A 13,242-nucleotide genomic window follows, 5' to 3' on the forward strand; every position below is an offset into this window, starting at 1 on the left:
ACCTTTATGTTGGCGCTTAAAGATCTGGCTCTCAGGAAAAAATTGGAATTTTAAACTAAATGTTTTAGCTACTTCATAAAAGGCACAAAGCACCATTGTATGAAGTATTTAAAAATCTGCCAAAAATGTGGAATTTCAGATTGTTTACACAAACTAGTAAACAATTATAAAGTAGGATTTATTAAAGTTGATATATATACTGATTAGTGATGTATTATAGAATATAGTATATTATGCTATAATACCGTATGTTATACTGTAATATACTATAATATACTATACATTGTATATTATACTATAAGTTGCTATATTATATATTATTTGTATACATTGATTATTATAGTCTCACAATCTTGGTTAGCTCAACGGAGCTATTCTTCGCCAGCTGTTTGTTCATAAGATGTGTGGCAGGTGTAGGATCAGCAATGTTAAATGTCTCAGGAACAAGCCTGCTGTTGAAGGCTTCAGGCTATGAAACAACAACCGTTGTGGTGAGCCAGATTCATACCAGTGTATTTTGATTGCTAGTTCTTTTACACTTTTGCCACTAAAGTGGGAAGTCATGCAAATATCTGGGACTTTGCTGGGCTTAGCCAATAATACCAAAGATGGCTTGCATGGACAAGCTAGGCTACTGGCTAAACTAGTGAGTCCATTTAGTAAGTCTGTTTTGTCGTAAAGCTTTGTGAAGGAGAGCTACGAATGTTACACCAGTTGCCATGCTCTTTATTTTTGCTGACAAAAACCTTTAAGGTGTGGTGGTCTGAGCACGCAGCAACAGTCTGCTGGTCTGAGCCTTCAAGTTTGCTAAACAGTTATCGGTTTGTGCATGGGTGTTGGCAGCAGGAACTGCTCAATTGTTGTAAGATTGTGTTTAGCTATTGTGCTAATAGGGTGTGCTGTCATGGGGTGAAGGCCAGTGACAAAGAGAAGGTTGATGTACCATCGCTAAAAAATTTTGCTGCGTAAAAGCTTTACTTTGGTTTGTACTTATTTTCAAATCAACCCATCTGTCATTATATGCGGAATATTCTATTTGGTGCAAAATAAACCTTGATCAAAAATTTTATTATCTTTTATTGAAATTAGTTCAATAAGCAGTTTTTGTGCAAGTCAAATAAAGAAAGCAAGATAATTAAACAAGATTAATGGTAACTACTGCTATCACAAGATGAGATGGAAGAATGATATTACCAACAAAACCAATATAATCAAAACAACAAAGCTATTACAGGATTGTGCTACCACAAACCATACTAACATAATTAAAAATTAATTACTTTACATTGTTGTATGAGCAATTCATCATTGGCAATATGAGTTAAAATATACCTGCACAGTTACTGTAATGCGATAAAAGGTGCTCAACCTTTTACCTTCACTGTGAAGAGCTTTACTGAATACTATCTATTTGAATCCATATGCAGTGGGTGTTTCTGTGACACCAAATAATAGCCTCACTGCAAACGCCTTCGCACAAATTTTGCAAACTGAAATGATTTCAAATCCATTCGGATTTCAAGACTCTATGATTAAGAGTGGAACATACTCCAAACCCATTTGAAGCATAGAAACCCAGTAATTGTAAATTCTTATATAAATTTTTTTAGAAAAACAGAGTTGCGAGAACTTGCATGGAAGCTTCTCATTGACTGAAGTAGTTGGTAAACAAGCGCAGTATGGTAGTACAGCTTGACCTGATGCAAATAGAAAAGTTTGGATGCTTCTGAATGTTATAAAAACTGCCAACAAAAATTGTGTTTTTGAGATTTATTTTATCTTTACTATTGGCCAGTTCGGCAAATTTTAGTCTCCCAGCAATAGTGCAATTAACTATACATACTTGTAGTATACCTAAGTAATGACATAGCATGATAAAGCAGTGTTGCTCATATGACAGAATATAAAATTAAGCTAGCTGTTTGCTTAGCAAAAATCAATTGCTAAAATATTATATTTTAAGAATCAGTTTGTAGTTAATACAAATAAAAATTATTATAGAATTTAGATTTAAGTATGTATGCAACACAGCTGCAAGTTCTGTCATTATCACGCTAACATGATTGTTATTAACACATTGTGCAGCTTACAAAACGTTACAAAACGTCCATTGTACTAATTTACTCCAAAAACTGTGAAAAGGTTTTAAATCACCTAATAAATTTTCATCTCAAAGGTTAAAATATAATTTATAGCTCACGATTTTAATTTAAAAAAATGAGAGGTACAGAAGATGCTCTCGTTAACGGTGTAAATATTGCTGTCAAAGCCCTAAATGCTGGTAAAATATTTGTTAGTATAGTTACAGATTTCTCAAAGTTATTTGATACTATTAACCTTGATATACTATTGCACAAGAGCACAAGAACGGGAACATGATTTTTATTATGCCCATATCAAAGTAATTAAACATCACTTAACTGACCGTTAACAACAGGTTTTTTAACAACACAGAGTTATCCTCTCTTAACATCACTTGTTACGGTCTGAGCTTGCATTTTGCTTTGAACTGATTCATCACACCTCCCTTTTTTCACCAAAATGCAATCATTCTTTTTTATAACTGTTTTTTAATCTGTGAACCAGTTTGGTGTTTAATAGTTTAGAAAAACGCACCAGAGACAAGTTTTAACAACAATATTTTTATACAATAATGTAATTTAGGGGATTATATATAAAAAATCTACTACTTATTGTGCAGCTCCATTATTCGAACAAGCTAGAGTTCTCCCTAAACAACAACTTCACCAACAACGTCTGTGTCTTGTAGGTCAGAAAGCATACTGCTTTCGCTTTGAATTTCAACTTGCATCATAATAGCTTACTTGACAATCTAAACTTTGTTTTGTAAGCTTACATCAGGTTGTGGCCAGAGAAAGGTCTCACACTAGAGGTTTGAGGCTTTGGTCAGTTTTTTTTATCTAAAAAAAAAAAGAAGTATTGCTAAATTAAAAGTTGCCCTGAAACGGTACTTTCTAAATAGTCTGGAATAGCTGATTCTGAGCTTGCTGAATTTTGGCCCGTGCATCTTGATTAGCCACATTATTTTGCGTCAGGACTTGCCTCACTACTTTCATGGCTAGTATTTGATAAAATATTCACACTTGCAAAGGCCTAATATCTTTTTTAGGCATTTGTAGAGACAGCTAACAAAGTTGGTTATGCATTTGGACCTGCTATTGGAGCATTTCTGTATCAAGTAAGTTTTTATAGGTATTATTGCTACATAGGCATAGCTGTTAAAAGCTGACAAACATTTTTCCTAAATTGGCAAAGATCATGCCACAATGATAATAAGGTTTTTTGTTATTTTAGCGCTAAGTTATTTGACAACATAAAAAATAATAGCTAACAGAATTGAGTCTGTCCAAATTAAGCTAACAATTTATGTATGAATATATATTTATCTACAATTTAATATATCTACATGTATTTAAAATATACATGTTTGCATATACATCTATGTTTAAAAAGTACAATATATGTAGTAAATAAATGTCTATTGTGAACATATATAGATATGTTTGTAATATATATGGACAATATATATACATTTTATTTAAAATATGGACACTTACAATGTAAGTGTATTTATTTTATTTATATATACTCTACAAGACAACTGACCTATATTTTTGTAGTTTGTAGGATACAGTCCGATGTTTGCCATACTCGGGGGCACTATGTTATTTTTGCTACCAACATTTCTCTATGTGGTTCCAAAAATTGGTAAGTTCATGCCAATTTACGCGCTTTATATGTGTAACCAACCATTCATTTTACAAATAGCCAAATCAATTCACTGGTGTGAATGTGTTAGGCAATTATTGTGGTGTTTAATAGCGGGAGTTAGCTTTTTCTGTTCAAGAAAATAAAACTGTGCAATCCGCTCTCAATGATTGTTGCACATGTAAATCGCTTGTGAAATGGAAAATTGCAATTTTAGTTTGACCAACAATTTACGAGTTTTTCATTCCATCAAAATGCTTCTTTTGGAAAATTTATTGCTCTATCTAGGCTAAGGCTACATATGCCCAATTTTTAGCTACTGCACATGCAGCCTCAGCAACTTGCTTCCTCAATAATTTTCAATATTGTCATGTATTCAGATGGTGAAATGTAGTATTGGTTAGAAAGCTTATGAAAAGTGTTATGATTAGCTAAATAGCTCATGAAAAACATTATGATTGGCTAAAAATTAATGACAAACATGATGATTGGCTAAATAACTTATGGCAGACATGATATTAACTAAAAACTCATGACAGACATACACTGTAGCAATTGGCTAAATGACTTATGGTGAGCATGACTATTAGCTAAATAACTTATTTTTGATATAATGATTGAACGATCAGTTTTTCAAATGTTTTCTTCAGAGTAGAATATTGTTAGCAACTTAATGTCGGTAGGTGGCGAGTTGATTTATCATCGCTTAAGCATCAGAATGCAATTACCAAATTTTTGATTACAATAAAAAAATTTTCTTAAATTTTCAGATGAAAAAGCTCCCAACTTTCACGGAAGCTTTTTAGCATTTCTCACAATCCCTGGAATCTTTCTCATGTTCTTAGGCTGGACATCAACACAAATCTCAATTACAAGTAGGACTTCACAGTTAGCACGATTTTTTTATTTATCAGTGAGTCTTTCTATAACATTTAACTATTCCAAGTTATGCTCGATTTTGTTGGCTAAAGGAGTGAAAAAGTTTTTTTTAATGCGCTGGAGCATATCTAGACTAGATATAAATATGCATGTCTATATATGTATTTTTCAATTCAAAGATTATATAGCATTATACAACATGATTTATTAGGGACTCGGATGTCACGCCCATTGATTTGCATGATTTAAAAAAATGCCAGAGTTTTATTTTTTTAACAAAAAGAGCAAACAGAAAAGAGCCTGAATAGGGTTTATTATCTTCAAAGAAATTGGTCTACTCTGTATTAAATTTTTCAATATTACATGTATAGTTTATATTATGAATAATGGGGATCAGCTAGGTAACTGCACAAACTTGCTTTCTATTTTAGTTTCACACAAGTACAACAGCAATGGGGCTGATGTTTACACTGTGGGCTGCCTGTGCGACACTAAGTAACATTTTTGTAGCCAACTTTGTTAACAAGGTGAGAGTAATTTGCAGTAAGAATCTCTTCAGCGACACGTCTTGTCATAAAGCACCTAATGGATATTGTCGTTATCAGTTTTAAGAAGTATACTTTCCTCGTACAAACCTTTAAGATAGATGCAGTTACTTTAAAAATAAATTCATGACATTTACGTCTACCATCAAATGTGCAACATAAATTGATTTCAAATAAGGAAACTCAATGAGTGACACCAGAAAACAGATTTGTAGCAAACGGAAATTTGACTCTTAGATAAGTTTTAGTCTGTGTAATTACTCCACTTATTTTTACTGAGCAAATGCCATTATTACTTAATACTATGAAGAAACCTCTCCACACGCTCATCTTACAGTAAAGTTACATTTTAGCTTTGAATTTTGCTTTAGCTTGTTTATGTTTACGTTTAGCCATATGATTATTTTTAAACATAGAAGGTAGGATAACCGACTAATTATACTTAAATGTAAATATATAATTTGAGGTAAATATATTTTGTTATATGCATGTTATGACTGTTAAATATATATCTTCTTAGCAAGAGCGAAAAAAACCAAACATATATGATTCAATGTTCAAATTACATATGTTCAAATATATTACAATGTAAACATAGGTAAATGAATATGATTATGTATACACATGTGTGCACGTCTATATGTGTGTATGTATATACATATATTTATATATATATATTTATATATATATATATATATATACATGTATGTATATATTTATATATATATCCTCATTGGTAATGTGATTTGTGTCCCTTGCCCGAACTCTGAGCTGCACTAATGAGGCTTCAATAGCCGAAACAGTACTGTCTGTAGCATGAGTATATATATATATTATATATATATATTATATATATACAGTCATTAACCGAAGTTTAAAACCATGCTTGTTTTGCCTTGGTTATACAATGTAAGGGCTACCCATCTTCCCTATGCTGCTGAGAAGAGATGCTATGGTTTGCACTAAGTGAACTATGAATTATGCAACGTTGTGTCATGCTTTCTGGACCGGGGGCCACAGCGGAAGCCACAAGGGGTGTGGGCCAGTGGGGGCCACAATGAGCCACAGAGCTGAAGTGGCTCGGCAACAGCCCGGATCTCAATCCGATTGAAAATCTCTGGACAGTGCTAAAGAACAAGGTAGCAGAAAAAGAGCCATCAAGTATTGCACAACTTGTACAGGTTATCAAGAGTGTTTTGTGCACTGAGATCACCGCAGAATACTGCAGAAAGCTAATAGAAAGTATGCCGAAGCGACTTGAAGCGATAATCACCAATAATAGTGGACGCACCAAATACTGACAGTAAAGACTCAAAAGTATTGTGCTACGCTTTTAATGAACTTTAAAACTGCATTAGTAGAAGTGTTTCAGTATGTAACTATACGGTTTAATCACAAGTTTAAATAAAACCACATATACTGCTATAAAACCAATAATATGCATTGATTTACTGAGCGGTCTCAAACTTTTGTTAACAACTGTATATATATAATATATTTACATACATATATATGTATATATATGTATATATACATACATACATACGTACGTACGTACATACATACATATGTCCATACATACATATGTACGTACATACGTACATACATACATACATACATATGTATGTACATACGTACGTACATACATACATACATGCATACATACATATGTACGTACGTACATACATACATACATACATGCATAATTACGTACATACATACATACATACATACGTACATACATACATACGTACATACATACATACATACATACATACTTATGTACATACATACGTACATAAATACATACATACGTACATACATACGTACATACATACGTACTATGTACATACGTACGTACATAGGTACATACGTACATACATACATACATATGTACATACGTACGTACATACGTACGTGCATACGTACGTACATACGTACATACGTACATACATACATACATACATATGTATGTACATACGCACGTACATACATACATACATGCATACATACATATGTCTGTACGTACGTACGTACATACATACATACGTACGTACGTACATACATACATACATACATACGTACATACATACATACGTACATGCATGCGTACATGCATACATACATACGTACATACGTACATACGTACATACGTACATACGTACATATGTACATACGTACATATGTACATACGTACATACATACATACGTACGTACATACGTACGTACGTACATACGTACGTACGTACATACATACGTACGTACGTACATACGTACGTACATACGTACGTACGTACGTACATACGTACGTACATACGTATGTACGTACATACGTACGTACATACATACGTACGTATGTACATACGTACGTACGTACATACGTATGTACGTACATATGTACGTACATACATACGTGCATGCGTACATGCATGCGTACATGCATGCGTACATGCATGCGTACGTACGTACGTGCGTACATACGTACGTACATACGTACGTACATACGTACGTACATACGTACGTACATACATACGTACGTACATACATACGTACGTACATACGTACGTACATACGTACGTACATACGTACGTACATGCGTACGTGCATGCGTACATGCATGCGTACATGCATGCGTACGTACGTACGTGCGTATGCGCGTACGTACATGCGTACATGCGTACGTATGTACATGCGTACGTACGTAGAGGTATATAGATGTATATAGATGTATACAGATGTGTATATAGATGTGTATATGGATGTGTGTATAGTGGTGTGTACATAGGTGTGTATATAGGTGTGTATATAGGTTTTTATAGAGGTGTGTATATAAGTGTGTATAGATGTATATAAATGTATATAGATGTATATAGATGAATATAGAAGTATATAGATGTAGATAAATGTATATAGATGTATATACATATGTAGATGTATATAGATGTATATAGATGAATATAAATGAATATAGAAATATATAGATGAATATAGTTGTATATAGATGTATATAGATTTATATAGATGTATATAGATAGTATAGATAGTACAGATAGTATAGATAATATAGATAATATAAATAATATAGATAATATAGATTATATATACATGATATATATATATACACATATACATATATATATATATATGTATATGTATAATATATATACATCAATATATATATACTTCTATCTACATGATATTTATATATATATATATATATATATATATATATATATATGTATATGTATATATATATATATATATATATATATATATATATGTATGTATATAATCATGTGTGTATATATTTAGTTATGTATGTATATATTTAAGTGTGTATGTATATAAATGTGTGTGTATACAAATACATGCATATTTGCATTTGTGTATATATGTATGTCTATAGCTATACTTTTCATATATTTTTTTTATTTGGTAAATATTTATTTTTGCATGTGCTTGTATATATGTATGCAGGAAGCCATCTACATACATGGATAATATCTTTCACCATTGAACGCACTGTCTCATAAATAATTTATCAATAGACGCGTTCTGCATTTTGAAATAAAATCTATAGTCACTGCCTTTTTTGTAGAAATATGCGCCATATATTCTGCTGACTATCTGGATCATGTTTGTTCCAATGCTATTGTTAGCAATACCTTCACCACCGATCAGTTATCTATTTGGCGGCAAAAGGTTAGTTTAGAAAATTAAAGTTGATACACCGGCTGCTGCTTTTGATAAAACCTAAACCCACAATTAATTTTCACTATCGCAATTTTCCTCTTTTCTGCTGCATGTATGACACTTTATTCTAACCCAGAACTATTTCACAACTAAATATAGTGTGACCACATGCGCACAGATTTCTGTCTAAGAGCAATTGTGGCTGGGTGGCCTTTTTAACTCCACCTATAGTCTTTGTGTGATTTGAACCATTGACATACTGACTGTATGCCAGTGTCCGAACCACTGAGTCTTGACCATACGCTTTAGCAGTTAGCGACTCAATCTTTTTTCAGCAAAAATATAGGGAATATACGGTTACATCATTACTTCCTTAAGTGTTGAAGTATTCAGCTGCATGATGCAAATATTAGCATTTTCTACATTCAGTTCACTGATTCAACTAAATAAATTGTTTTTCTTAGTAAACTAAATATTCTTTTAAACCACCACTTGTTAAAATATTACCAAGAAGATGATGGCTTAGTCAAATCAAATCAAGTCAAGTCAAATTAAATTTATTAGGTAAACACAATTTGAAGATTTTGTAAAACTGCTAGAAAATGCATTCAATTGATGAGCATCATTAAAATTTTCTACTGACTTCATAACTCGGTTCGTTTTTTTTGCTAAACTTGAAAACTCAAGTGTCAAAGTTTTATTAGACGCATATCCAACTATCTTTTTTACAGCACAATCACATTTACCGGTTTTTTATCCTGCTCTAAAATATTTACATGAAATAGCATTTCAACTTTTATTTATTATTTTGATTTTATTCTGATGCAAAATTCATAGCTACTTTATTATAAACCTTTTTTCAGAAGAATTCAGTTTTAAAAATTGGTTGCGCTAACGCTGCGATTCTCTGTTTCAATATATCATGATACCCAAACTCCAAATAAATGGCCACGAATTTTGTCTCTTCAAATGTCTGCGAATAAAATAGGAGATTAACAGCTTTCATCAAATGTAAAGCTATAATATATTAATATTTGTATTTTAGATACCTTCCTCTATCTGTTGTGATGATTGGCCTCCTTGCATGGTTTATTGGCTTCCTTCACATACTTTGCTTCTCTGTGGCACTTCGACTGGCTTGGTAAGCTATTTTGTCTTGTTATTTTTGGTTGGATTAAATATATCACTCAATTTGAAGTTCACCATCATTTCGGGTGTGTTAAGAACCTAATTTTGAAATTGGTGGACTTTTTATTGCAGCTAGATTTTGCCTCAAGGATTAGAGAAATTTATGTTTGTGTAAAAAATGTGTTGTGCAATTGTTAAAAGAAAACGCTTAAAATATTGAACAAAAAGTGTTTAGGATGGTGAATAAATAAGACTTTGATCTGGCGCTAGTTGAATTTTAAAAACTAGACATTTGTCAAATTAAAAGCACCTTTACTGTGCAGTTCTGGTGATTTATCTTAACTTTTATCTCAAGACTTATCTTGTTTTAAAATATTGTAAGATATCTCATTCTACCCTTTACTTCTCCTTGCTCTAAGACCTAGTACCTTTGAGCTTATTAAAATGTTTATTTAGTAATTCAAAGTTATCACATTGCAAAATACCATAAAAATAATATAAACATATGTATCTTTCTGTCGCTTTCTTTCTCTCTCTCTTTCTCTCTATTTCTCGCTATTTCTCTCTTTTTCTCCTCTCCTCTCCTTCTCTCCTTTTCTCTTTCTCTCTGTTTCCCTCTCCCTCTTTTTCTTTTTCCCTTTCTTTCCCTTTTTTCTGTCAACAAATGCTTGAGTAAAGGCACCAAACTCCTTTTTGTTCTTTTGTTCACATGACTTTGTTTCAGAAGAGAAAACTAGCCTCTCCACAGCAAGCTAAGTCAGCTTCAGGTATTTCTGTCATTAAATCGACTGGCTTGTTAGGGGGACCAGCTGGCTTCTTCTGCAAAATGGAATACACCTGGCAGTTTTTTTTTTAATTCTGTGTTCAAAGTATCATTTTAGACAACAGAAAAAATTTGACTCCTAAACAGCCGACATAATGTTTTTTCTAGGTGACTCATAGGGAGAAACCTTGCTGTTTTATGAGCTGAATTTATCATCTCTTATGCTGTTTTTTCAGGATGAATGGTTACCCTGAAAACAGTCTCTACACTTATGGTTTGCTGACTGGACTCATGAACAGTGGTCTTTGCCTAGGTAGCACAATAGGTCCAATCGTATCAGGCATCATCACTGATTATTCTGGCTTTGAATGGACTCAAACTATGAATTCTGCTATCTATACTGTAATGGTCAGTTTACCTAAATTGCTATTAACAATATGTAGACTTGTGAGTATCTAACTTGTTTTCGGTTTCATGCAAAGTGACAATCTTATCTCAAATTAGTTCTTCAAAGTTAGCGAGACATTGCTATCAAATCTCCAATAAGCTGAGCATGTTTACAAGTTTTGCGGATGGCTGTAAAAGAATTAATCAAGTTTTTGGCTCCTAAGAAAAAAAGATTTTAGCGGTGCAGTTGAAAAATCATTCATACTGGTGTATACTATTAATAGCCACAAAAGTAGACCCCTTATTTTAACAATAATTGTTTACAAAATCATAACTTTATAAACAGACTTTCTACTTCTTAGTTATTTTCTAGATGCAATCAACTGTTTGGTTGACGTTGTTGACTCATACTCACTGACATAATTTTATTGTTAATTAATATCATAGATTGTCTGTTCATCGATTGCTTTTGATATTTTCAAAAAGTCTTCAAAGAATATAACAAAGTTTTTGAAATTTGCAAAAAAAAACTAAACTTTAGCAGTGTAGTCAAAAAATATGCAAACTAACATACTATTAATAGTTGAACAAAAAATAAAGCTATTTTTAACTAGAATTGCTTAAGATACTATTTTTCCAAGCGAATACTCCCTATCCCATTTTAGATTTTTGTTATGGCCAGCTATATCAAATGCTCCAGTAACAGTATTATGAACACACCCATAGTCACTGACATATAATTACAGTTTATTAATAGCTTTATCAAACAAACCACTATGAGCGAGCTAAATAGATTTGCTCGGAATTACTATGTGCTTAGCTGTAGCTTTCTGTAATCATCTTATAATCATTGTAATATGTTTTATGTTTTAAAAGCAATCCATATCATTTAGTAAATTTCTGCCATAGAATAATTTTGCCTACTAATGTGGGTCTACTACTAATTGATGTTGTGCTTTTAATAAAACAGAGTTATTTACTATTTCATCTGCCGCCTCTTAAGAAATAGTTGTTTAGAAATTGGTTTAATCAGTTAACAAATATAATGTATGCACTCCATTCTTAAGAGTTTTGTTCTCACCATAGGAACTACATGTATTTACGGCACCATTCACCCATTAAATTGGGCAGTTTCAACTTGAGCTTTAATTTAGTATATGGTAGACACTTTGTATGGCAGTTTATTGGATTTGGAAATAATCTCATTTATGAAAATGAGTTGAATAAAACATACATATTAAATGCACAAGTACTAAACATTGTTTATAATAGCAAAAGTTTCCTTTAAAAATATGTAAAAATTCCAGTTTCTTAAGGATACACTCTGCAGGTAGATCAGTTTTGTTTGCAGGCTATACTTTTTGGGAGTTATCTTCTCTACCTCAAATATTCAAACCAACTACAAACCTTAATGATAGAACATAATGCACCTGCTGATGATACCAGTAAAGATTGTGAATCTGAAAAAGTTGAGCAAGTAGCACAAGCTTGTTTGGAAAGAATGAAAAGCTGCCTGGAAGAATCCAATGTATATACAGAGAGCCGTCCTCAGCCAAAAGTTGTCAAGGATTTTAAGGATTAAATTAAAAAATGTTGTTATGTTTTATTCCATTAGATTATATTTTATGAATTTCAGAATAAACAGTGTCTCAAGTCATAATCTGTAAGCAGTTCTTGCCTGGAGCTCAGCAGTTCTTGTTTGGCAGTCAGCAGTTCTTGTCAGGAGGTCAGCAGCAATTAGCTTGACAATTATCAGCTATCGGTCCATTGTAATACTGTTTCCAGACTAAAATTCTGTTACTGGAGTGCAATAACAAATGTGTCCTTGTGTGAAGTCGATTAATACTTCAATAAATTTTGAAAAAAATCCCTCAAAAAATGTTTGCAAATTTGAGTATTCATTCTTTACGGGTTATAAACTTTTCTCATATTACAATACCAGACATCCTGTTTGGCTGCTAATCAGATTTTAGGTAAAAAGCTTTTTTGTCCAGGTAATTTGGAAATATGTTATGAACTTAACGTTTCTTCAATGAACCAGCCATTTTTTCCTTTCAGTCAGTAAACCTAAAAACACAAACATCAGCTATCTTGTTTTAGTTTATACTGTCAGCTTAT

The 13,242-nt window shown here is 32.3% G+C and overlaps 1 protein-coding gene across 1 annotated transcript; it reads left to right on the forward strand.

Annotated features, from left to right (window-relative positions):
• Positions 1-425: 425 nt before the first annotated feature.
• On the forward strand, positions 426-12,824 carry LOC137402730 (MFS-type transporter SLC18B1-like). The gene is made up of 9 exons (XM_068089235.1): positions 426-491; positions 3,131-3,199; positions 3,642-3,729; positions 4,500-4,642; positions 5,040-5,135; positions 8,752-8,855; positions 9,892-9,987; positions 10,974-11,145; positions 12,476-12,824. The coding sequence occupies exons 1-9, from the start codon at positions 426-428 to the stop codon at positions 12,704-12,706; spliced, it is 1,065 nt and encodes a 354-aa protein (XP_067945336.1). The 3' UTR covers positions 12,707-12,824.
• Positions 12,825-13,242: the final 418 nt, after the last annotated feature.

The sequence above is a fragment of the Watersipora subatra genome, chromosome 8 (assembly GCF_963576615.1).
Source record: "Watersipora subatra chromosome 8, tzWatSuba1.1, whole genome shotgun sequence".
Taxonomy (NCBI): domain Eukaryota; kingdom Metazoa; phylum Bryozoa; class Gymnolaemata; order Cheilostomatida; family Watersiporidae; genus Watersipora; species Watersipora subatra.